Source organism: Anastrepha obliqua, chromosome 1 (genome assembly GCF_027943255.1).
Source record: "Anastrepha obliqua isolate idAnaObli1 chromosome 1, idAnaObli1_1.0, whole genome shotgun sequence".
Lineage (NCBI taxonomy): Eukaryota > Metazoa > Arthropoda > Insecta > Diptera > Tephritidae > Anastrepha > Anastrepha obliqua.
Window position 1 is genome coordinate 74,337,036 of NC_072892.1, and position 27,487 is coordinate 74,364,522.

The 27,487-nt window shown below is 36.9% G+C and overlaps 1 protein-coding gene across 1 annotated transcript; it reads right to left on the reverse strand.

Annotated features, from left to right (window-relative positions):
• Positions 1-16,763: 16,763 nt before the first annotated feature.
• LOC129235376 (uncharacterized) lies at positions 16,764-17,801 on the reverse strand. Its single transcript, XM_054869193.1, has one exon. The coding sequence runs from the start codon at positions 17,799-17,801 to the stop codon at positions 16,764-16,766; it is 1,038 nt and encodes a 345-aa protein (XP_054725168.1).
• Between the last annotated feature and the right edge of the window lie 9,686 nt (positions 17,802-27,487).

Consider the following 27,487-nt stretch of genomic DNA (forward strand, 5'->3'; position numbering starts at 1 on the left):
TCTTCAACACTTCGCTCCATGAACTTTGCGAACAGATTTATTTATTTTTTTCAAAGTAAATTTCCACAATTTGGAACCGCTGCTCTGGCATTTAACGATTCATAATGACTTGCCAAACCTTACTGAACAAAAATATCAACACATTTTGCCATTCTCAGCTTTCAAACCATAGGTTTTGATACCGATAGTTCTCATAGAGCTAAAAAAACAACCGATATATACTTGCCCTAACAACTATTAATTCGTACCTCTACGATTTTTTCTCATTTAATCCCATTCCAAATTATGTGGTGTAAATATAATATATCTTCTCTAGAAATACCTTAACTTCGAGAAAGCACTTTTACTTTAAGGAATTTTACAATTCAAAATTTAAGAGCCTTTTAAATAATTCACCATTCAGCACCATAAGTATTAACAAACCCATTATTATTAGACAAACCATTAGCAAGGGCATATATAATATTTCAATTAATATTAAATTATGTAATATATATAAATTGAATATGCAAATAACCTGTAGCTACAACAAGAGTGTAGCATTGGGTGTATCTTATCTAATTATAATTAGCGTGAATTGACGACTTCGACAAAATCCATTTGCGAACGATCAGCTATAATGAGATTAGTAAATCAAATATAAAAGCGCAATGTCTTGTGGCACCAGCTGGCAAACAATTCAAATAAAATTTCTCCAGAAAAATGCATACATATGCGGGTATACGAATATTCTGGACCGTAATCTAATGTTTCCTTTCATAGATTTGAGTGTTTTCTGCTAGATTTATTCAGGGAGACATATGTATCTTTCAAAACATATGTACATATATTGAATCGGATCATACTATACAAGGTTTTAAAGGTGTTGTTATGCTATAAAATGGTTTTCTGACAGACTTATGTTTATGGAAGATGGTGAGTGTTCAAACGTTCCAAAGTGGAAGTAAGCAAGAGAAAATTCGATGATTGCCTCAGAATCATTACGGTCCAAATGACCATTTAGCTAAAAAAAATTATTGCTTTTTAAGGGCCCAGTAGTTTATTAATTGTTGAACTGGGCTGTTCCATGGATATGTCAAACGAATATGGGTACATGCATGGATGCGATGGTCACTAAACATCCCACTCTCCAATCCGGAATAGCATGTGTCCAGAGGACCTGCTTGCAGTCAGGAGTAACATACTATATTCCAGCATTGCACCTCGCTCAAAGTTGCCCGCCACGGAAAGCCCCACACTCGCTGATACCAAAATTATGAACCAAACAAATATAGAAAAAGTAATAAAGCATGCAGTTTTGCAAACCGCATCTAAGCCTGCAGATCTAGGGGAGCTATATTTCCAGGATTGCCAGGAACCAGCTCTTAAAAAATGTCCCAAGTTAACTGATAAATTTACAGAAACTATGATCCGTAAAGTGACAGACTCACGGAAGGAAAATGCAAGGCAGCTAGGCTCCAAGGATCCATCAACATCTAAGAAGGAGTGATAGACAGACAAGCTCTCAGCTTTGGGGAGACCAGAAATATGACTGGTCTGAGTGGCACAGATACCAAATGGTATCTATGCTATCTCAAAGGAGGCTTAAAGCCAGAAATCGTGAAGTAGAAGATGCGGGTCCGCGCCAAATATACTTCAGAGGCAAGGAAACGCGGTGCTGCCCTCATGGAAATGAGAGAATCGGAGGCGTGGACAGTGAATTCGATCCGTCGAGGCAACTCGACATAGGTGAAACGGTGAAGAAGTTGTAAAAACGATGACAAGCAATAATATCGCCTAAATAAAGCGGCCCGATGCTAAAGCAATCTCGGGGGTAATCGCAAGGGTAATTATGGGGTCTAAATTGAGTATAGTGCTAGTCCAAGAACGCTGGGGTCTTCAGTGTGTATGCATAGCAGAAGTCATGCATACATGTCCTATTGCATCAACGGAGGTTATTCTAGAACTCACACCTCTTCACATTCAAATCCAAGCTGGGAGGGTTGTCCTTAGAATAACCAAATCTATCATTGGCTCAGGCGTTTATCAAAATCGAAGTAAGTTTGGTAACCTTGTTGAACTAATCCCAGCGATCTCAATGCCCAACGCACTGGGTAATAAAAAGACTTAGGAAGGGGTTTGGGATAACACAAGATAAACCAGAACATGATAACATGACACACGCAAATATAACAACAAAATCATAGTTATCCTTATTGATAGGTCATTCCGCAATCAAGGCTCTCAACTCTTTCCAGGTTACATCAAAAATAGTGCTAGAATATCTTGATTAACTGAATAACCTAAGCCAGAACAAACAGGTATCAGACCCAGAACCATTTTGTGGCATAGGCTTCTCCTTCCTTCTTATTCAGGAAGGAAAAATCCACCGGGTCCATTGCAATTAAAATCAATGATAGTTAGCTTTAACCTAAATCGATTTAAAGATTGTATGGAATTAAACAGTCGCCGTAGCCGAATGGGTTGGTGCGTGACTACCATTCGGAATTCACAGAGGAACGTAGGTTCGAATCTTGGCCTAATAGCGGTCGCCCTTCGGCAGTCAATGGCAAACCTCCGAGTGTATTTCTGCCATGAGAAAGGTCCTCATAAAAATATCTGCCGTTCGGAGTCGGCTTGAAACTGTAGATCCCTCCATTTGTGGAACAACATCAAGACGCACGCCACAAATAGGAGGAGGAGCTCGATCAAACACCCAAAAAGGGTATACGCGCCAATTATATATATGTATAGATATATATATATATATGTGACCTGGTCTACGGAAAGGTACCTTAAGTGCGAAACCAAGGTTTCGAGAAAACAGCAGTTAAAGTTTAAACTTCTAAAAACCCTTATAACTTTTTTAAATATTAATATTTTTCAATCCAGTTTGGCTTATTTTCTCCAGCATAGATCGCAGTATCAATAAAATCACAGCGATTACACCTCAGACTGTCCAGGAATGGTTCAGTTTTTAATTTGCACAAATTATTGTCTTCGTTATTCTAATCATAGAATCATAACAGGAATTCCAACAGGGCATTGTAAATTGAATCACCATATTACTAACCTGGGAATATACTCCAATAGAATTTGCGGATTCTGTAGGGAGGAAAATGAAATGAATGGGACAAACAGCTGGGCAACCATATTTTACCAGGGGAGGAAATACAACCCAAATACTCCAATTTATTGAAGAAGTAGGGTTCGGAGAAAAACTCGGAATCCATGAAGGGGGCCCGGTAGATTTTTCAGGTCGCAGTTTTGAATTCCCTCATAATACTTATAATAATAAAAAAAATAAAAAAGAGTTGCTTATAACTGAAAACTTCAAAAATTAACAATCCACTTTTATAAGTCTGTCAATAAAATCTTCAATTTATACATTAATGCAGAAAAATTTATAATAACATAATTCGTATCATTGTTTGCTATTTTACTCGCACGTACCTAAAGTGCCAGCAGTCAACACACTAAGCTCCGTCAATTGAGAACACGCTAGCCATAAAAAATATTGCTTAAGTGAAAACTGTAAAAGCAAAAAAAAAAACAAAAGTGAAAGAGTTGTAAATATTTGACTGACATTTGATTTCAGTTTGCTGATAAGCAGAAATGGGGATTTGCTCCCATCGAAATTGATTTGCGCCACCACGCGCGATATGCTTATGTACGTAAACCTGTGGATAGCTCAAACATATTTTCAAATGACGAGTCAACTAATTATGGCAATATTATATAATACTCGTAATGATTTTAACTTTCTTTATAAAAATTGCTTTAAAATATGCATACATATTAATTTTTTCAATTTTGACATTTTTTTTTCGCCAAAAAATTATCGCATGTTCGGTCCCGTTCAATTGTAAAGTAACCTGTCTGCTTTGATGGAATTGTTTTGCAGTTAACTTGCATGTGGTTATCAGTTAGGATTTCCTTTCAAAGTGGCATTTTACGTATGCCCTATGAGTAATCTATTCTGAACTAGTTTACACGATAAGACTTATGCCGATTTCGAAATCATTTTATAGATTTTCAGCCATTCAGTGATTTAGAAACAAAACCAACTTAGAGCTGCAAGTCAAGATTTGGCCATCCAAAGCAAAGGTATGCGAGGAACTCTTGCTGCTACGTCATAGGGGAATTATACCTGCTTAACCCACACATACTCTTACGTTCCTCCAATCATTCGTTTCCAACACAATCTCATTTTTTGCCAGCCTCTGTTACTTACGGTTTTTATTGGATACATTACCAGGTTTATCCCTTAGGTATGGTGAAAAACAAAATTTTGAGAGTAATTTCGGCTGCCACGTCATAGGGGACTCGGCAGCAGAGTTCTGCGGCTTCCTCTGCGTTGGAAAGATCAGGTGGAGGGGGACTTGGCTTCACTTGGTGTGCCCAACTGGCGCCGCTAGTTAAACTTACCCAAAATCGCGTAAGCGGTTATCGCGCCAATCAAGAAGAAGAGAATCCGAGTAACTGCCACAGGTGTAGTGTCGACTGTAGCGGCGATTTCGATCAAATGACAACGGCAATGAGCAAATGGTCGTTAATGACACTTTTGTTAGTCGAGTCTCCAGTCGCCCTTACGTAGAGAACGTTTGAATCGATGTAACCATTATAACGAACGCTTCTTAGTATCCACACCGGTGTGCGAATATTTCCAGGAGTGCGTGCTTCCCTGGTGAAAGGTTTTATTGAAGAAAAGGATCGGTTTCGGTATTACAAAACCAGAATATAGAAATTAATGGCGACAAAACAATTCAAGTCAATTACTCGAACAGAAAGGTAACCATAAAAATCGGAAACTCTGACGCGATTACTGATACGAAAGATAAAAACTTAGGCATTACAATTGACTCTAATCTAAACTGGAAGAACCATATAATAAAAAAAAGAAATGAAATTAAAAATCGGTTTCGACAACTGTACTGGCTGCTAGGACCTCTGTCAAAGCTCTCACTGCAAAACAAAACCTTAATTTAAAAAACGACAATTGCATCAATTTGGAAGTATGGTATAGGCACAGCTTCTAAATCCAATTTGACAATACTACAACGTGCCCAGTCGAAGATACTTAGATCAATGACAAATGCACCATGGTATATACCAAACGCTGACATTCGACGCGACTTAAACATCGACAGGGCACATAAGCAGACTTCTGACGCACACAAATCCGACGATGAGGAAGCTTCCTGCTGAAGGAAAATTCAATAAGAAGAGACTAAAACGAGAAACCCAAACAGACCTCTTGTAATATAATAATAAGAAACACGCTTATGCAATTATCTAAATTATTATAGTAAATACTTTACAAATGAACTACTATTTCTTACAGTATCACTTAACTATGCAAATATCTTTAAAACAAATTACTTATTGTTAATATAGACAGGTGTAATATTTTTTGGAAGCAATAAAAAAAAAAAAGTTTGGTTACCACGGCCCGTCTTACAGTGCCCACTGCTTGCTGCTCATGCATTTGAAATATCTTACGAATAATTTCCGCCTGCACTTTAGGTGACTCCGCCTAATATTAATATTATAGGTATTTTAAAGATAGCATATACATTTAATAATAAAAAAAAACTTCCTACTACTTTGATTGCTGATTTATAGCTTGATATATGCTTCTTGTGCACATATAATACTTTGGTGGTCGACATGAAATCCAAACATTCATGATGATTCAACTGATCATGCTAAGTTCATACACGGTAATTTGCTTAAAAGTCCAAAGCACTATTTGTACATATCTACACATACATACATATATACATGCATACATACATATGTACACTGAGTATTAGGCCGGGTCGATTTGGGGGAGGCAAAAAAATCGCCCATTGCTCTGTGAAAACCAATTTGGGTCGAACTTTTTAGTTTCTTTTCTCATGTAAAGGCCAAAAATGGTGATAATTTGAAATGATTGTATGGGGAACCCCCCAGGGGAGTTCCAGGGGGTGTGCCACTGGCATGGGTGGATCGGCCGTCCAAAGTTAGTAGCGGTCGGTCATACATTTGGACTCGATTGGAGCACTCTAAATGGGTCAAAGTGGGATTTTTCATTCGACCCAAATTGGGGGACATCAGAATTCGTTTTAGAGGTATGGTTCCTTCGGCAAAGTTTCTTATTTTGATCCCTAGAATACGATTTTCACAGAGCAATGAGCGATTTTTAAATCGACCCGCCCTACTGAGTATCTATCACTGCGTCGTCATTGTCATACCGAGGTGTATTCCATAGTTGACGACCAGAGATTGATTCGTTACACTTAAAACAAGCATAAAGCGTGTACAAGCGATAAGCGAGCAAGCCAAACGACTAAGTCGACGGCGCAGTTCCGATTATACGTACATATGTTCGTACAAATGCGCTTTCGGCCAATTAGTTGAACAATCAGTTATTCGGTTGGTACGCGCCAGTTGTTGTCAAGCGTGAACGTTAGTGGAGGGAGAGGTGTGTGAATAAGTGTAACTACAACAGCTGTGTTTAAAAAGTTTTTTTTTTGGGGTTTTTTATTTAAGTCTTGTCAGCTAATTAATGAAGCCAATTGTTATAAACTTAACTAATTACTGAATAATAGCAAAAAAATAAATAAAAAAATAATAACCAAATCGAAAAATGAATATATATAATTTTACAGAGCTCACCAAGTGCCGACCTTTTGCTTTGCATTAAGTGAATAGTTAAAAGTGAGAGAGATTATTGTAAAATCGCGAAAGCTTAATTATACTTTTTTAACTCCGAAGTTTAAAAAAAATTTATTTTTTATGTAATGCAATCCTGCAATTTAAGCACAATGTTAAATTATAATAAGTCGGTGATGCCATTTGGCAGACTTAAAGTATCAATCATTATTGAAATAATGCTTAAATTAATTAAAGATTTTTTTATAAAAAAATTCGGCGACAAGCAAAGGCAAATTTAGAATAATAAGGATAGAAGTATTGAAATACAAAAATTAAACTTCGGAAAAGTAGAAATAAAACATAATAAAAATGTTTAAATGGTGTTTAAAAGGCGAATCTATTAAAGGTAAATCAATACACCAGTTTATTTGCTCTTTTCTTTCGCTGTGTACATTCGGATGTTTGTTGTTGGTCTAGTGCCACTACTTTTAATGAATTCGCCTTGATTTTTTAGCTCACACAAATGTTGCTGAGATTTTGTTTAAGAACTTTTCAAGAATTAGTTTTATTTCAGATTGGTTAGTTGTTTCTATTGGACATCATTCCTTTGTGCCAGGTGACGCTGTTAGAACCATTGTTTTGTCTTCAAGCGTTGCGAGAATTTCTACAATCAGAATAGACTTTTTAGGAATATTTTATAGCCAGAAAATTGCAAAAGAACTTCGGCTTATAAGAATTTACCCAAAATGCAATCAACTTGAGAATGCCAGCAAGGTAGAGGAAATGTGTGTGATGAAAGTATGATAGAACCTACTGAACCGTCAGCTGTAAAAACGAACCTTAGCGATTTAATTATTTTGGCAACCTTTGAAGAACATCTCAACCACAACTAATGAAATTGTGTAAGATTTACCAAATCTGAGTACTGACTGAATATTCGTACCTCTGAATATTCGTACATTGATTTGAGCATCTTGATGTTTCTCCACAAATGGAGGTAGCTGCAGTTTTATGCTGACTTCGAGCGGCGGGTGTTTTCTACAAGAAACTTTTTCGCGACAGAAATATACTGGGAGGTTTTACAGTTCCTCCTGAGGGGCGACCGCTGGATTGTGATTACAGCAATATAATTTTTTTCTATACTCTGGGCTCGAAATAAAACGGCAATTTTTTCACTTTGTATGGCGACTGTTCGAGTTTCAAAAAGAAAAAATTTAAATTTCGATTTATTTCGTTTCCTTGCTAATAAAATAAAAATCAAAAAATATTATATCACAAAAAAATATCTGAATTTCAAATAAATATTGTTAAGGAGAGTAAAGAGTAATTAATATTTCATAGAAAACAATTAAATAAAGATTATTAAATGGTAATTACATTCTAATTTTAATTTTTAACTCGTAACGATTACTGTCCCTACTTTAAACGAAAACACATATATTTATATAAATAACAAATTTTATTTTCAAATTATATATAATATATGTATGTATATAATTGGCGCGTATACCCTTTTTGGGTGTTTGGCCGAGCTCCTCCTCCTATTTGTGGTGTGCGTCTTGATGTTGTTCCACAAATGGGGGGACCTTAATTTTCAATCCGACTCCGAACGGCAGATATTTTTATGAGGAGCTTTTTCAAGGCAGAAATACACTCAGAGGTTTGCCATTGCCTGCCGAGGTGCGACCGCTATTAGAAAAATGTTTTTCTTAATTTTGGTGTTTCACCTCCCATTCGGCTACGGCGGCCGCAAATTTTCAAACTAATTTAATTTAATTCAGTAGGAGCATAAAACTCTCTTCTCAAAGTGGAGAATTTTCAAGTACTTCATCATCGTTTACCGAAACATGTACTTTTTATTTCTTAGTTTGCTAAGTGAGGTTTTCTAAATAAATAGTATATATGAGTATGTTGAACTTAACTCAACGTATCTTAAACAGCGCTTTATAAAAAATCCGAGCACAACATTTAACGTTTAAAGCATTTCAGTGTGAATAAAAAAACCGTGTAGGATATATGAACTGCAATCAGCTGTTCCAAAAATAACTCAAACTCGGCGAGGGAATTGGTTATCACTCGTTGAATAAATAATGTTCGATTTTTTAGCACATGTTTTTACCGACTAAAAAATCGTGTTTTTCGTTTTTTTTCTATTTTGAATAATTGTGAATAAAAGTATTGATTTAAGTTGGTTTTTTCACTTATTTATTGTTTTTACAGCTTTTCGGTTTTCATTAGTTGTATAAAGGTTAGGTGTAGTCAGAATTAAATTTGTTTTTGCATTTTCTTAAAGCATAATATCTTAAAAATTTTGTGTGAAAATTTGAAGTGAATCCGACAAATACTTTTCGAGTTATTCAACAATTAACAAAGGGCGCTCCGGAGCGTTTTTCTCAAAATTATGTTCTTTGAACTGGCAATGTATGGATAATGGATTTTTTTTTTAATTTCGATTTTTTTAACAATTAATTGTCGATTTTTATCTCGAAAAACTGAAAAAATATTTCCCGAGGCCACTTTATTGTTAATTTTGAAAAAAAGAAAAAGATCAAGCACAAGATTATCTATTAATAAAACTAATTTCGATTGCTTTAGATGAATCTCCAAGGACTTGTGATGATCACCGCAAGGTACTTCTGGAGCAACGAGTTCCACACAAATAGCGATAACTTTTAAAATTATTAGTTCTTTTTTAGAATTTTGCTAAAATCAAGTCGAGACATGATGTATTAATGCTATTTTTTTATTTGGGTGAAATAAAGCAATTGACTAGCAAAACAGAATTATTGAAAATCATAATTTTTTCGGGCCGCTGACTACGCTGACTTTGCAATCAGTGGCGACGTATTTTATTATTAGTAATAAAGTGTCTCGTAGGTATGCTCTTGAAAGGTGTTTGGCCAAACTTTTCATTCAATATGTCTATGCGTCCTCATGTTATCTGACAAAAAGAGACTCAACGGCCTTATGCCGTCTACGAATAGCGCTCTTAGCTTTGAGATTGTTTGTCGTGGGGTTACTGCTGTTAGAAAAACTTTTTTTATGTTTAAAGCCTGCATAGATAATTGAGTCCAAAACATATTGCGTATATCACACTAATACACTAGGTCACGGCGTGTTGTTATTATCATTACTGCATATAATATACATATGAGTATATGTATACAGTGAACACTCGATAATAATAATATTTAAGCGTTAATTTTAGGCTTCATTATGTACATATGTATATACAAGAAATTATTGACGACTGATGGCTTTGTTAAACTCTGCCAAAATCGTGTAAGCGGTTATTATAATAATTTAACTGCCAAGACAATTCACCAGTTGGGGACATAAAATAATTTTCGTACTACTGACGGATAGTCTTTGCTTCGATGTATGTATGTATTGTACTTACATATATACTTAGTCTTGCCATAAATTCTGTGACAAATTTTACAATGCATACGGCGAGAACATATTCGCAGAAAAAAGTTCCGTTATTTTCGGCTTTGCTCGTATGCATTGCACTCATAAATTATACTCAGTTTCGTGGCAAATTTTGCTTGTTAACAATGGAGTGGTGAGCTAAGGAAAATCGCATTGCAGTGATTGCATTTCATAAGTGTGGAAAAAGTGCAAACGAGATTCACGAATTGCTGAAAAAACTTAATATTTCGAGAATGTTTGTTTACCACGCGATCAATCGTTTTTCCCAAACGTCCGAAGTGGCAAACAGAAAAGAGTGGTCGTCCTCGTGGAGTTCGAGCCAGTGCGGCCATAAAAAATATTCGAGAAAGATTCGCACAATATACGTACAGAAAGCAGAAAATCATGTCCAGGGCAATGAATCTATTGACCAGATACATGTTAAGACTTATTACAGATGAGCTCTACATGAAAACCTTCCGGCGCTCAACTGGTATTTTTTTGACAACGCGTTTGGAAAAAATTTGACTCGATAGATGCAAGTAGCTTCTTCGGTGGCGCGCGGTCAACGGCCTTGAAAATATTCTTTTCACAGATGGGAAAATGCTCACTGTTGAAAAAGTTTTTAAGAAGCAAAACGACGAAATCTATGCTAAAACTTCTAAAGACGTAAAAAAATTTGTTCTAAAGGTACGGTATGGCCACTATCTAGCCTCCGTAATAGTTTCGTGCGTGTGTCTTGTAAAGTCGTTACATCTCTTCATTTCTGCGAAAAAGAGACTAAGACCGGGGCAAAAATGTACAAGGAGGTTGTTTTAGAAGACGTGGTAAAGCAGTTGAGTAGTACTCTCTTCGATGGAGAGCGTTGGATCTCTCAGCACATAAGGCAAAAGCTACCCAGCAGTGGCTAAAAAACAATATTCCTGGGTTCATAGTTGCAGATGATTAGCTGTCTGTAAGTCCAGATCAGAATTCATTGGACTACAGTTTGTGATCAGAATTGGAGAACATGGTCTCTCGCAGGCCTTACAGAAATTTGGAGAGTCCCAAACAATATCCATAGAAATATTTGAAGACTTGTGTAAAATCAAATGGTGACCATTTCGAATGAAAATTTAAATTTTTGTTTATAATATTTACATGATAAGATAAAACTAACTTCATTAAAAAAATTATAATTTCATATCTATAACGGACTTAACTTGTAACATAACTTATGGCAGGACTAACATGTAGCACCAACAAAATGATGGATCAATGTTGCTTTATAACTTAGATTTTTCGTCACTAAAAAATTATGTTGTACACAACAAGAAAAATTTCACTCGCACAGTTTTAGCATTCATCTTTATTAGACGAAAAAAGGCTTCGAATCATAATCCAAAAACATTTTCAACTATTCGCTTGGCTCTTGATAATCTATAATTGTAAATACGTTGAACTGCTCTTAAACTACGTCTAGGATATATCTTTTGCAAGTTATTTTGCATTTTAAATGCATGGTCTGCCACCAAAACAAATGGTGCACTAACTTCATGACCTGGCAAAGGACCTGGTTTTGGCAGCCTTGACTCGTTGCAAGGAACGACGTCAATATACAAATATTTGTATTCCGCATCAACAACTATGCCGTGAAAATTTGTATCATATGTTTTGATAAAAAACACGTACTTACATACATATGTAAATGGAAATACATATTGTATTCTTGGGTAAATATTTCTAAGCAAGACGAAAATTGGAACAAATTTGCTTCTTTGAAGCAATACGAAAAAAGGCTGACAGCACCGGGATAACTTTTCGGAAAAGGGTGTCTGGTTTTTTGTTATATTATGAGATTATATTCATTAATTCACTGAAATTGGGTTCGTTGATGTTTCCATCAACGCCAAACCCTGGGTTTGCAGGTTTTGCGTTTGAGCGAATTATCAATTGTTTCCATGCATGTTTGATGGAAATTGTCTAAATGCTTTGTCTCTTGTCTAAATGAAATGAATGCCTGTCCAAGCATTATTTTTTCGTGTTTGCTTTTCTTGTGACTTTAATATAATTATAATTGATTTTGGAAAGGTGAGATTTTGGAATAGAAAAGTATGGCTTTTGGAAGAAATACAAGGAACTCTTCCTGGTCGACTCCAAAGACGTTAATCGTAATATTGATGAAGTTAGTCGCTACCTGAGTAGTGAAATATCTAATTTGAAAGTAAATCCTTTAGAGAAGTTTGAAAAAATAAAACTGTGTTTCCGTGTCTTTATAAAATTTCACGTGGCTTGGCATACTCAGTTCACTTTTCTCGAAAGCAGGAAATATAATTACATACTAAAGAAATCACTTATTAAGCAAATTTTTAGACAGTGAAGCTGATTTTTGTAATAAAAAAAATTGTATGATTTCTCAGACTAATTGCGATTTTTAAATTAAACAAAATGAATGAAACATTGCATTTTAATTGTGAAAGTAAGAGTTATAACAAATCTCCAAATGCAGTTTGTTGGCTTTTTTTTGTCGATGACGCCCTAGTAAGAAAGTGTGTGTGTGTGTATAAAATTTCTTGTGTTTGACAGTTTCCACTTGTTTTTATTTACGTTTCCTTTTATTTTTGTTTGTTTATTCATTGTACTGATGTCCCGGCAAATGGGAAGGCGCAATCTTGCATTCTAACATTCTTGGTTATTGTTATCTAGACATAGAGCTCTATCGCCTTGTTCACCTTTTAGGGTAGTCAATGTATAAACAAATTTGTTCACGTTGTCGAGCGTGTACTGTATATATTTGTATATACGTTCAGAACATTCATACACATATATATGTGCATTAGGGCGGGTCGATTTAAAAATCGCTCATTGCTCTGTGAAAATCGTATTCTAGGGATCAAAATAAGAAACTTTGCCGAAGGAACCATACCTCTAAAATGAATTCTGATGTCCCCCAATTTGGACAAATCGACCCGGCCTAATGTGCATACTATTGTTGTCAAATGGTGTGGTGACGGAGCCGCTGGACCTATATTCGCTCCACCATGTCAGTTTTATCACCATAAATAAGGTCCAAAAATCTTCCACAGAAATTTTCTTTCTAACACTCCAATATACTAGTTACTGCATCTGTGAACTTTTGCCAAAACATCTTATCTGATTGTTGCAAGCCCGCCTTTTAATAAAAGCGAGGAGGATAATTGTGCGGCAACATATAACTGAAAATAAAGAATAAATAAATATAAATATAAAAAAATAACACTAACTATAAAAGGTTTTGCTTCGCAAGCTTTCACAGGTACAATTATCATTATTATTAAATGATAAAAGCCAGGAGATTCGACTGGTTGATAAATTCTTATTCACCGCTCTGCTTGGAGTACAAATACCTGGATCTAACTATGGGCAATCACTGGAACACCGCGGGATATGAGAAGTGAGGACATTTAAGAATATCTGCAAATCTCAACAGAAATAATGTAACAATCAAAGTCAACAAAAAAATATTCGAGCGAGATGGAAAAATGCCAGTGCTGAAATATATCTTCCTGGCATTTTTCCAGTACATGGTAAAGTAGGATTCGTTCGCACTCATAGAAACCCATCTAACAGAGGAGAAAATAAACCAAGTAAAGAAATACTTCCCAGATCATGACACTTTTTGGAAACCAGCAAGTCGAAGTAGCAAATTTGGAAGAGCTTCTGGAGGATATGTGTATGGCGTTAACCAAGAATTGCTAAAGAATTGAAAAAAGGTTATAAAATGTAGTATTAAGACTGAACGGGGAATAACATCACGAGGAACAACATCACTTTTATACCCTTGTATATAAGAGCAGCTGCTTGGCATGAGGAAGCAGAGAATGTAAAGGACTTTTTTCAGGAAACTCCAGAGAAAATTGCAACGGTTGCGGGTGACTTGAATGTCAGAATTGCAAATACATAGCAAGAGATCAAAGACATGTACATAAATAGTTTCAAAGCAGACATCGGCAAAATGACGTCTAGAGATGATGAACTAAGTAATAAAGGTAAACATTTCTTGGAATTTTGTAATGATTTTGGTCTTATAGTCTTGAATGACAGAACAGTTGGTGATGAGGAAGGCAATTTTACATTCATATGTGCAGTAGGCGCTGTAAATGGCATCTGTACAGATTGAGCTACGTTTTTGAAATCGAATCAAAAGTATGGTCTGATCATTAACAATTAAACTGATTTTAAACATAGATAGAGCGCTGAATGAAATGGAAAATATGAACCTGCTACCAAAAGTAATGCTTAAAGCAAAATATATATATCGAAATATCAATTAAACCTAAAAAAAAGTCTAATTAAGCTGGTAAATCGAGGAGAAATGATAAATCTTGAAAAACTTGGCAGTGTAATAAAAATGTCTGTGCAGTAGACAACAGCGAAAAACAGTAAAGTCGTTTTCAAAAGTGCTTTGTTTAATATGAAATATTTGAATGCAAAGGAGCTTTCCTTTAAATATTTGAATGGCCTCAGAAAATTCAACAAAGCAGACGACAAGCAAAAATATTTGCGGGCAAAGCAATTGCTTAGAAACACGCCGATATTACGATGTCGGAGTTTAGAAATTATTTTCAACATTTACTAAATCAGCTTCAGTTAACAAAAGATATGCATTATGTAGCTGCTTTGCATACAGATACGGATCTTGATAAAGATATAACAATAATCGAAGTCGAACAAATAATTAAAAATGCTAAAACAAACAAAGCATCTGGAGAAGACAGAATACCTTATGAGCTTCTAAATGCTGCCTCAACAGAATTTATCATGGCGCTAACGAAAGTGTACAATATCATTTTCAAGACCGGAAGAATCGACGAAGCATTATTTAAAACAATACTTTTCTCAATTTTTAAAAAACGAAAAGCTAATATAGCAAGCAAAAGTTTTAATGGCATTGATTAATGCAAGACATATAAACGGGATAGAAATCATCAACATGTTCACTGAATTTCAACCCGGCTTTAGAAAAAACTACTCAACGGTGGATAACTTATACAGATGAGATTACCCAACAAAATAACAAATCTGATTGAAAATATATATTCGAATACGAGAACAGCTGTTTGGACAGGCAGGGAAGTACCAGATTACTTTGAAACCTGTACAGGGGTGAAATAAGGTTGTCCGTTATCACCTTTGCTCTTCCCATTATACCTAAATAATTAGAATCTTCTCTAACGTTTTCAGGAGAAATGAGGTCGGACTAATGGGCCTGTATTCCTTCGAGTAGAGACGGTTGCTTTTCTTAGCTTTTGGAATAAACACAACTCTCGCTTCTCTCCACAATACAGGAACATAGCCGAACCTCAAGCATCCCCTGCATATCGTTTCTAACCATGGTACCACAAGATGGCTTGCCTTTTGGAGTATGGCTGGGAAGATTCCATCCAGTCCTGGCGATTTATTTGGGTCGAAACTTTGTATAGTCCATTCTATCTTGTTGGCCGTAATTACGTTCGTCGGGATGTCGTGCACAACATCTCTTCTAGGTTCGAGATCTGTAGTGTCCGCCCACCCTGGAAAATGTGTGCTGGCTAGGTCTTCTAGAGAGTCCTCACAGCTGTCAGCCCACTCTCCGTTAATTTTTCGTATTGTTCTTGGCATAGACGGATTCTTGGATAACAGTTTCTTAAGTCTGGCCACTTCATTAGTGTCTTCCATACTGCTACAGAAGTCTTTCCAAGATTCTCTCTTGGCTTTACGTATCTCTTTCTTGTATACTTTTAGTAGATCCTTATACTCTTTCCAACAGAACTCATTGTCAGCAACTTTGGCTAACCTATAGAATTCATGTACCCTACGCCATTGTGCTCCTAATTCCTTGTTCCACCAAGGAGGCTTCACCTTGCGTCTTTACGTGTTGGGGGGCAGGATTTTTTGAAGTCTTTGACGAGAGTGCGTCTCAAGTGCGACGTGGGACCTGTATTTCCGGGGTATCATTGGTGTTTTTGACAGTATATCCCTATACAAGTCCCAGTTCGTATTCTTAGGATTCCTAAAGAATATAAGTTTGTTTGTTGTGCGGAATATAACCTGAAAGCTTATGTATCTGTGATCAGAGAATGAGGGCCTACTCAACACTTCCCATTCCTGTACCATAACATGCTTGCTTGTGTAGAGTGTTAAAACAAGTACATTCTTCGAGGTTGGTCCAACATATGTTGGTTCTTCACCTCTATTAGCTATTTCTAGGCTACTCTATTCTGAAGAATATATGTAGTTAAATAGTGTCTCACTTCGAACGTTCATGTTTGCACTACCCCAGACCGTGCGTTTGCGCATGCTTCTTTCTGGCAGCTGTTTCTACCAGCTTCCGAAGTTCCGTTTGTGGTGCTTCTTCATCATGTGGCATATAGCAAGACCCAAAGAGTAACGTCTCATCCCTGCAGCCCTCCAGCACCACCACTGTCAGATGGTCTGAAGAGAGATTATGATCAATATAAAAACATATACTTTTTTTAACCATTATCGCTGTTCTTACCTTGTTTTTTGCAATCGGTATGTAGATGTTGTAGTTGTGTGACTTTAGACCGGAGACTATATCGCCCGGTGGTTCCATGGTTCCTGGACTAGAGCCACATCGTAGCCGACTCCCTCTGAGGCGTTCTTACTTTTGTGGAGGTTTATCTGAAGGACCTTCAGCATCTGGCCTCAGAAATTTCTCTCCAGCTCACCCTTCTCCACTTCCTGTATATTGAGGGAGGCCTCCAGGATCTCTTCTATACCAAGATCCTTTTCCACCTCCCCGCAGCGAGCGTGTTGTGGTTGTCATCTGCCGGGTTGCCCCAAGCCATCTTCCCGAATCGCGCGTAAAGCAGGTCTTCTGCCAGCTTGTTGATCTGGATAATGTAGTCTTGGCCTTCATTAGCAGTTGCTGGTTTTGCCACGCTCAACACTTTCCAGTCGGTTGTCGGCACGTCCGTGTTGTGTATTTGTAGTAGTCGCAGTGCATTTTCCGGTTTTACCACTCGCGGCCTTCGACCATACACCGTTGCCTTCGGTATTGAGGGAATGCAGCTGCGATCAACAATTTCAAGCGATGCCCCTTCCCACAGGCCTTGAAGCGTTTTTACTGCTTCCTTTAGCCATGTGAGCATGGGGTCATTCTTACATTTTATAATTTTGACGCCGTTGAACCACCCTGCTCCATCTAATGCTGGCATGGGTGCGTTCGGCTCTGCGTCCATTTTCGTAAACAGGGTTTTCATAGTTTCATTTCCACTACCTTCCACCGTTCGCCTCACCTGGTCACTACGGTCAGTGAGTGCCACTATGAGATGCTTCTTGGCAATTTCACTGGCCGCTAACGCTGCTTTCAACGTCGTAGGCTTTTCGTTTTTCGGTTTAGCCATCTCGTGTATGTGCTTCTGCTTTTTCGATGGCACTAAGATCTCGCTATTCGCAGAACATTGCCTCTTGATGGCTAGTTCTTCTTCTATTTTGTTCGTATACTTCGGATTGGAAGGCCCGGCCATTTTTATCTCCTCTCTGGCCCAAGCCAACCGTTCCTTCTCTTGCTTCGTTAGGTTGGACTTGCTGCCAAATCGGTCACAAACTTTGACCGCGGCCTTGTACCGAGCTTTGGCCTTCAGCTTCTCCTTATCGGGCTTGATCCTTGTACTGTTCTTGCTATCCGAAGGAGCACCATTGGACCCAGCCGGATAACGCAGAAGAGCCTCTTCCTCAGCTATGTTTGTACTCCCGATGCTTTCGTGGTCCGTGATGAAGAGCGTTATGCGTGTGTTTGGCAGTAGCATTACGACCACTGTAACCTGCTGCCGCTACAATGGAAGTTTTGTCGTTTAAGTCATTTTTTGTATTCATCTTTTTCGTACGACCACCTGCTCGACGAGGTAATCTTCGCATAGTGATTGGATGGCCACCAAATACGCCGTAAAGTAGATGGATGACTAACCAATCCCCATGTGAAGCTTCCCTCTTAGTTCGTGCTGGGTTGGTCCCCATGATATGGGGGTCAAACCACCACTTAAGTCTCATCCACGCCGCAAGGAGACCAACATGATGAGGTTTTAAACGTATAAAATACCGAAGAATCCCAGAGCAAGCTAATTAAATAAAATCCTCTACTAAGTAAATTTTGAGCATGTAAATGTACATGAGTGCTTATAATATTTACAGGGTGGGCCATATAACGTTTGTTTTTTGAACCACCTATTTTTTTGAGAATGGTAACACAAATGACATGTCAAATGGTTTCATAATTTACTTAAAGGTTTGACATTTACGAAATGGGATGCTATACGCTTGAACAAAATTGGGAAATATTGAAAACCTATTTCCAAAGTGGTGAGTCTTCTTCTTCTTTTCTGATGAAGCTCATTTTCACATCGGTGGCTACGTCAATAAGCAAAATTGTCGGATTTGGATTTTTGAAAATCCACACGTTACTGTAGAGAAGCAAATGCATCCACAACGAGTCACTGTTTGATGCGGCTTTTGGTCTGGCGGCATCATCGGGCCATTTTTTCGAAAATGAGCGAGGAGCCGCGGTTACAGTAAATGGCGAGCGTTACCGTGACATGCTCAACGAGTTGTTTCCAAAAAATTGAAGAGGATGACATGGACGACATTTGGTTTCAACAGGACGGTGCCACTTTTCACACTGCCAAAGTTACACTCGAACTTTTGGTTACCGTTTTTGAATTCCGATATCAATTGGCCGCCTCGGAGCTATGATTTAAACCCGTTGGACTATTTTTTGTGGCGAGCCGTTAAGTACAAATGCTATGCGAATCATCCAGAGACGATTGATGCTTTAAAACACGAAATCGAAGTTGCCATTCATGAAATTCGAGCCCAAACAATCGAAAATGTGCTTAAAAATTGGGTTGATCGAATGGCCTACTGTAAAGCCAGTTGTGGCAGTCATTTGAACGATATTATTTTTCATTCAATGTTCAATCTTCAAAATAAAAAAAAAGTTTGAAAAAATATTGATTAGTTTTATTTTTTATAGCCGATTCAAAAAGCAAATTTTACATGGCCCACCCTATAAACGTTTATTATTTTCTCACGCTCACTTGATTTTTCTGAGGGGATTTTAATGTTAAACTCATAAATTTTAACGACAGCTGGTTCGTATATATAAATACATACGTATATGTATACATATATGTACTTATATATAGTATGCGAATATGCAGCACTGTAGTGCCTAGCATTTTTATTTTATTTCTAAAAATTTTATACACTTTGGCGTATACTCTTCAATTGTATTTGTCTCTTCGCTTAAAAAAGTTTATTTAAAAAACGTCACATCTAATTGGCAATCTTCTCCTTTAAAGTGGTCACTCTATGTGTGTACACGGATGAGTTCTCTTATAAGCAAATTCAAAATAAACATATTGAGCGTTCATAAGGGGTACGCTTAACTCCAATGAGAGCACCTTGGAGTACAGAAAAAAATGCAATATTAAAACTTCCTCAAGATCTGCCAAATCTCTACAAGTTTCCCTACATGCCATTGCAAGGTATGACACAGAACTTAGACGATTAAGACGGATTTTGTTAGAAATTAATTTATTTCTGAAAGTTAGGATTCATATCCTACGAACGGATACAAATGCTGCTGCCTGAAAATGTTTAAGGTAGTATACAAAAGCAGAATTCTATTCAACGTCTAAAAGTTAAAATGGGGACTATGCGGTGTTCCAATTGCTATCAGTTCAAACGCATGATGTTCTTTGTTGAGCTCTGTCAAAAGCAGTTCGGTTTTAGCCGAACTTTGAGCGAACATTTCCTAATTTCTATTCCTTCAGAAAAAATTCAAAACATCCTTTGATATTTACAGGATAGCGATATGATTTGCTCAAATGAGTGAGTGTCTGGTGGCAAGAAATACGTAGTTAGTATTGGTGACAGAGCCCTCATTTTCTGTTGAAAAAAATAGCTTAAAATATATATCTATCTGCTCTTACATCGAATGTGTTCAGTATTCCAGGTCAGCTTTATACTGATTGTTGTAGGGGAAAAATGTTAATGAGTTATGAGAAAATGTTATTTTTACATTACCTTATAAGAAGGAGTAGATATTTCAGTCTGGTACGTCAGAAGAAAGAAAAAAAGCACACACAAAGCCCAACCCAGCTCAATCCTAAAAATTATTCAACTATGAGTGTTAAACAATTGATACATGTAATTATATATAAGTACAATATTTTTTGTTATTTTTACAAACATAAGAATATGATTATGAACTGAAAGTAATGTAACTGAATCTTATGTATTTTGTTTTGCTGTTTTTTTAATAAAAATACTTGGTTTTTTAAATGTCCGTGGGGTTTAATACTAGGGCTCCTGCAAATATTCGGTTCGGACCAGTTTGGCCTTAAAAATCGATATTCGTTCGTTTTCTAATTACAATAATTGGCGGCCAAATTTTGCAAGCAAATGTGTCGTAGGTGTTGCTCGCCTCCAGTTTTTCATAACTCAGACTTCATAACTATCAATTACCGAGAATTCTTTATTTTTAAGAAGCATAATTTACTTTTAAACGACCCTTTTGACGAGCCACGAAACGACGACTTCGTCCTTTTACGTTTCAAACACTTTTCATTGGTCATAATACTGTTATCGGCATTCAGCAATGATTTCCTGCCTGCTACCAGTATCTGAAGCGACTTTTCCGAGTTCGTCATATTTTTCATTTGCACGGCAGTCGGTTCTACGTTACCGAAACGACCCGGATTTATATCCGGCCAAGGATTGCCACTCCAGCAGCATTCCCCGTATGTAAGTATGGGAAATGTTTATGCTGCTAGAACAACAACAACAACAGTTCGTCATTTTGATTGGTTCCGAAAAAGTTTAATATTTTAGGCAACACCTCTGCAGAAAATTTACTTTTATTAGCTTAATAAACGAGAGGTAGGGCTGATCAAATGACGAATTGTTTTTGTTTTCGATGCAAAGTGGAAAATTTTAGTGCAAGAGTCGAAATGGTGACGAATGTTTTTTTCGAATTGAGAACGGCCAATTACATTTTGTAATACTTTTTCAAGCACAATCAAGCAGCCAATTGTAAAAGGTTTGTCAGCATAGGTCACAAAAAGTAATTCAAAGGTGGCAATAAACAGCCAATTTGTTCCAATAAAGTGTTGATTGGCTGGTAACCATTTGCACCAACCTAAGATTTAAAAGGAATGCCTCTAGTGGGGATGTGGGATGTAAACACCAAACAGTGTCTTTTGAGCAATTTAAGTCCCTTGGGGATTCTGTTTATCTCCATAGCCATAATGGAGCCATAATGAGCCTTGTCATTAATGGCTTTTTTTTTGCAGTAATTTTGCATTCATTCCGTCTTGCACTAGATCTGTAAAATTTTCGTCTTCTTTTCTCAAACTGTTGTACTCTGACCCGACGAATTTGAAGCAATTTCTACCCTCTAAAAAAAGTAAGGCTTAGCGTTGTACAGCTGATTTTAAATAATCAAGTATATATGTTAAAATAGTTGTGTGATAACTTTAATTGTTATAAAAATGAAAGCAATTCGTTCTACTTTATTATTTAAGAGTATGTTAAGTATTCGATTATATTAAATACATAATTTGTGGAATTGTTGAAATTTTCTTTTTCTATTCTGCATTCTATTTTTGTCTTGGAAAAAGAAAGTACTTTTAGGTAAGAGAGCATTTTTAGTAGAACAGTTATTTTGGAAATAGATTTCAATCTTGTCTAAATTTTTTTTGGGTGCAAGTAGGCTTCAACGTAGTAATTTTCTAGAGTATGCAAAGAAGTATTGCCCAGATACTTGTTTTCTTGAACCACTTTATCTAAAGTTGTATTCTTTCAAAAAGCACCCGTTATAGGATTTTTGGTTATTCGTTGCACTTCCGCTAAGAGCTAACACATTTATAAAATGTCTAATAACCACATTATCAGTAGCGCTGGTGACAGCAGCTAAAACAACAAGAATGCTAACAAATATTATACATATGTACATATTTAACATCCAGCAGCATTAACAACAACAACAAAAATACGATGAAATAGTTACATATATTTACAGCAACAATGAAATCATAAGCAAAATGCGAGCACATCAGAATCGAGAAATTGGCAGCTCCTATCTACAGTGAATTAGAGTGTAGAGAGTATTTGTGGAGATGACGTGAGAGAACGTGCACGCGGTAAGAGTCCGGACGGTAGCATCGAAATATGATTATTCATTGTAATTATTGCACACAGAATTGTAGGAAAGTAAAAAAAATGCCAGCAACAATAACACAAATTACAAGGGAATTTTTAGTAAAAGTGTGACAGTGACAGCAATGGTAGCAGTAGCACTGACAGCGCGGTGAGCAACTAAGCGGCCGGCAACAGATACTAAATAAAATGCCAATCATTCGGTTAGTAAATTTTACTTCTACTACATAGTTATTTACTAAGTCTCCAGTGGGGGTCGGCAGCCAGTTAGTTGGTTAAGTCGATCAGCTGTTAAAACAGGCTGCAGCGGAATAAACAGGCAATAATAGTGAATAACTTTTTCCGCTGTATTTTGCGATCTACTGATTTTCATTTGCTTTGATTGGTTGCTACCTTGTCGTTTGTGTTTTTATGTTGTGTAGACGTTTATGGTGCTGTCAGCATGATATTTAACAGCGGCAGCAGACAGTATACAGTAATATCAACATCAACCGCTATCCACTGCCACCGCCACCGCTACCAAAACAACATTAAATCACAACAAATTCATTCAGTATATTGTGGAAATCGTAGGACGTCGGTTGTTAAGGCTTTTACTAAAAGTGAGTTGTAGTTGTTTGAGTGTGATTTTTTTCATTCTGTGTTTGTACTTTTCGGAATAGATCAGCTGTTCTTTTTAAGGAATTGTTGTGTTTGCTTGTGCTGACTGAGGATGGTTTTATTTTACTTACATCCACACATATGTACGAGATTAGCAATGCAGCACACAAAAGAGAGATTTGAAGTGAAGAGAATATGCTACCTATATCAGCCATAATATATATGTACATAACTATGCGGATAGAAAAAGAAAGGAATATCAGCAGATTCTGGAAAGTGCCAAAAGGCGATGAAGGATCATGCTTTTGTGTGCTGTCGAAGAGAAAATTTGTAATCTAACTCTCAGCAAGTGGTTGGTAGTGAATTCATTTCACTTTCCAGAATCTGCTGATATTCCTTTCTTTTTCTATCCGCATACTTGTGTATATATTATAGTTGATACAGGTAATATATTCACTTCACTTCAAATCTCTCTTTTGTGTAATGTTGTGTATTGAATCTGTGTTAGACAACAAAAGATATGCGGGTGCTAAATATATCCGAAAAAAAAAAAATAAAATTAAAAATTTAAACAAGTAAAAGATATATGTACATGCATACAGTGAGAAGCAGAACTGGCTAAATATTTGCCACATTCATTCATTTTTGATTGCTGTAGAGAAATTTTTCAAAATAATGCTATCCAATTTTTAGGTTAAATGCTTCATTTATTAAGAAATGAAACGTTTTAATTGAAGTTTGCAATATATTAAAAATAAAAAAATACCAGTCTAACGGTTAGAAGTGAAACCTTTCGTAAAACAAACTGAGAGGGAATGAGACGAAAGAAGCATTAGGAGCGGGATAATTATAGGTTCATTATAATATTGCTATAAAGTTCATATTTTATTTTCTTCATTTTAATATTATTCATCCTCAATGTTTTCAATTTCAACAAATGATACGAGTGGCTTATGATAGCTAAAATATGATACAAATGCTTTGGTTTTGATGTTGTCAGTGCGATTGTTACACATTTTTAAATTGAATGTTGTATTGAGAACGTCAATTAAAGGAACCGCTGTGTCCAATGCAAAATTTACGTTAAAATCGCCACTTAAAATCATTGGAACTTTATCGTAATCTTTTCTAAGTATCCGCGATACTTCTGGTGTATACTTTATTAAATTTTAGTGAATGAATTCCATGACGCTATTTATTGATTGATTCGGTGAAATATAAATTGCCACAATTAAAACTGTTTTTCCATTGCTTAATCAGCTTTCGCATGCACATATTTCTCCCACTTTAGAGAGCTGAACAGACAGTGATTCTAGTTGCTGTGCATTCAGATCTATCTGTGGAGTTACAATACGAGCACCGCCATTTTGATTGTGGTATATTGCAACACCGCCTGCTCTAGTTTGTGGTCTTTTAAATTGAACTACAATATCAAAATTGGGAATGTCGAAAATGTTTTCATTATCCAACCAAGTCTCGGAAAGAATTAGAAAATTTGACGATGTTGCTACTTTGTCTAACTGCAGATCGTGTACATGAGCGCGCAAACTTTGGCAATTAAATGTAAATAATGACAACCCTTCCCTAGCTGTTATAAAATCACTTAATAACGTTCCAATTGTTTCAAGTCGATTGAGATGTAGCCTTTGAAATTCATCTTGCAACTCAATTGTAGATACTGTTCCTCTTCAGCCATGATAAAATTTTCTACCATTATTTTTTTTTCTGTCGATATTCACGACACTTTTCTGCATTATTTTTCGGCATAATTGCGGTAAATATTTAAAAATGAAAATATTTACGATTATAAAAATACGGACGCAATACAGCACACGCGTTTGCTATTATGAGCGTCGTAACGCGTATATTACACAGATGTACTAACATACACATAAACATTCGTAGGACGCTTGATCTAAGCAAGTATTAGGTAGTGTAGTATAGGTATACATAATGCCTTCTCGCTCACCGTGGCTCCGTAATACGCAGGCGCGCACACATACGTACTAGCATACATACAAACATACATACGTATGACGCTTGAACTAAACACCAAAGCAGGTAATAGGCAGTGTAGTATACATACTACAATACTCACTATACTAGCGTGGCTCAGCAGTATGCAGCCACACACATATACGTATATAAACATATAACGCTTCGTAGCCAAGAGTGTCGCTTTTTCGTTTCATCGAGTCTCAAATCACTCCCAACGATTCTAAAGAAGTTTTCACTTCACAAAGATATTGCAAAAATAACAAAAAATTCTATTTAATCAATTCTGCTTGGCGATAACTTTTATTACATAAAACTTATTATAAATATTTTGTCAATAGACTTTTAGCCTTAATCACGTTATTTATACGTTTTGGTTTACTCTCAACCAGTTTTTCAATAATTGAGTGTGGAAGATCATCTCATTCCTTCTGAACTCTTGACCAATGTTTTTTGGGGCCATTTCGATACTATCCGTTTTTTTTGAATAGCCCATAAATTTTCAATTGGGCAAAAATCAGGACGCTGAGTTGATCATTCTAAAAGCTGGAAGTCATAATTTTTTCCTATTTTTGAAAAACTTTTGTAGTATGTTTCGGCTCCCTGTTTTGCTGAAGTATAACCTCTTCTGTTGAATATGCCCTTAGGTCAGCAAAATTCGGCAAATCGATCTGTAATATATTCAAATAGTATAATTTTTTCATTACTCCGAATATTCGTATCAAAGGACCAATGTACCATCACGTGAAGAAGCCCCACACCATAAGGCTACCACCGCGGAGCTTCATCGTTTGTTTTACTTGTAAATACGGGTCTCATCAGACTATACGAGTATTACTCTTTTCCAGCCATCAGCACTCTAGTGTTTATAGTTTTTGCAGAATCTCAACCTAGCCTTCACGTTTTTGTCAGATATTGCTGGCTTTTGTGGCATGATGGCGGCCTCCAATCTTAGCGCTCCGAGTGCTGTCCACTCACTGACGGGATTTTTTATCTTTTGTTGTTTTAGCTACTTGCTGAGGCAATAATCGCTCCATTGCTCGCGCATCTCTGCCCGAAAGTAGATTGACGCGCCTTTTGTAACTGTTGGAGCCATTCAAGTTTGAGAGCAAATTTATAAATATTATGCATTTCTCTTGATGAGCGACTATTTTCAGTCAATGAAACAATTTCATCTTCAACCTTTCCATCAATTTTACTCATTTCGATTAATATATGAAACAATCCTTTTAATTTTAACAAAGTAAGTAAATTGAACACGTGCAAAATTGACTGCATAGAATTTTTTGTTTTCAAATATTTTGTAAACTTGAATTATTACGTTTTATTTCTTAATAAATGAAGCATTTAACTTGAAAATTTGAATTATTTTGAAAAAATATTCTACAGTAATGAATGGGGCAAACATTTAGCCAGTTCTGCTCGCCACTGTATATCAAGCCAAACAAGCAAGTGCATTTTGGGAACTCGTTATAGAAAGTGATGAAGGAGTCAAAATAAAAAAATATACATTGAAGAAAAGAAGGTAATTAAAGGATTGTTGATTGGAGGATGGTTCCATGTGTAGAAGTCCACGCAAGTGGGGAAAGTTACTGACTGCAATTCACTTGGGAGCGGCCAGGACGATTCTTCTGGTTTTTCTATGGTTCAAACAGCTCACAACGTCCGGGATTAGCCCACGTATCCTCTGGGTAGCTTCCGAACACTCGTTCGGGAGTGAGCTAACTTGAGAAGGCGAAGCATTCCATGATAGCTGGTTGTCCGCTGGGTTTGGGACCCGCCACTTAAAAATCCTCCCAATGAAAAAACTTACAACGCATCGGATGAGAACTACCTTTACTGATGACAACTCCTGCAAACGAAATAAGGATAATGATTTGAGGGCATGCACTTGGAATGTCCGGTCTCTTAATGGAGCCCGGCTGGTTGATGCCCTCGTGAGAGTAAAAGCTGACATCACTGCCATTCAAGAAATACGATGGACGAGGCAAGGCAAGAAAAACATAGGACCTTGCGCATCTACTACAGCTGCCATGTAAAGGAGCGCAAATTCGGTGTCGGATTTGTTGTGGGAGAGTGATTTCTTCGCCAAGTACTGTCGTTCACTCCGGTGGACGAGTATCTCGCAATAATCCGTATTAAATCGCGTTTTTTACTATCTCGCTAATTTGCGCCCACGCCGACGGAAGAGAAGGTCGATGGGACCAAAGATTCCTTCTATGAGCGCTTGGAACGTTCCTATAAGCGCTGCCCCCGCCACAACATAAAAATCGTGCTTGGCGGCTTCAACGCCAGGGTGGGCAAGGAGGGAATTTTTGGTCATACAGTCGGAAAATTCAGCCTGCACAACGAAACATCCGGTAACGGACAGAGGCTGATCGACTTCGTCGGGGCCCGAAACATGGTAGTCTGCAGCACCAGATTCCAGCATAAAAAGATACACCAAGCTATCTGGCTGTCCCCTGATCGATCATGTTGTGATAGATGGAAGACACGCTTCTGGTGTATTAATGTACGTACGATCCGAGGACCCAACATCGACTCGGATCATTACATTGTTGCAGCCAAACTGCGCACACGTCACTGTGCAGCAAAAAACATACATCTACCTACGCAAAGAACGTTCGACATCGAAATGCTGCAATCACAACAGACAGCCAGACGATTCGCCAGTCGACTCTCA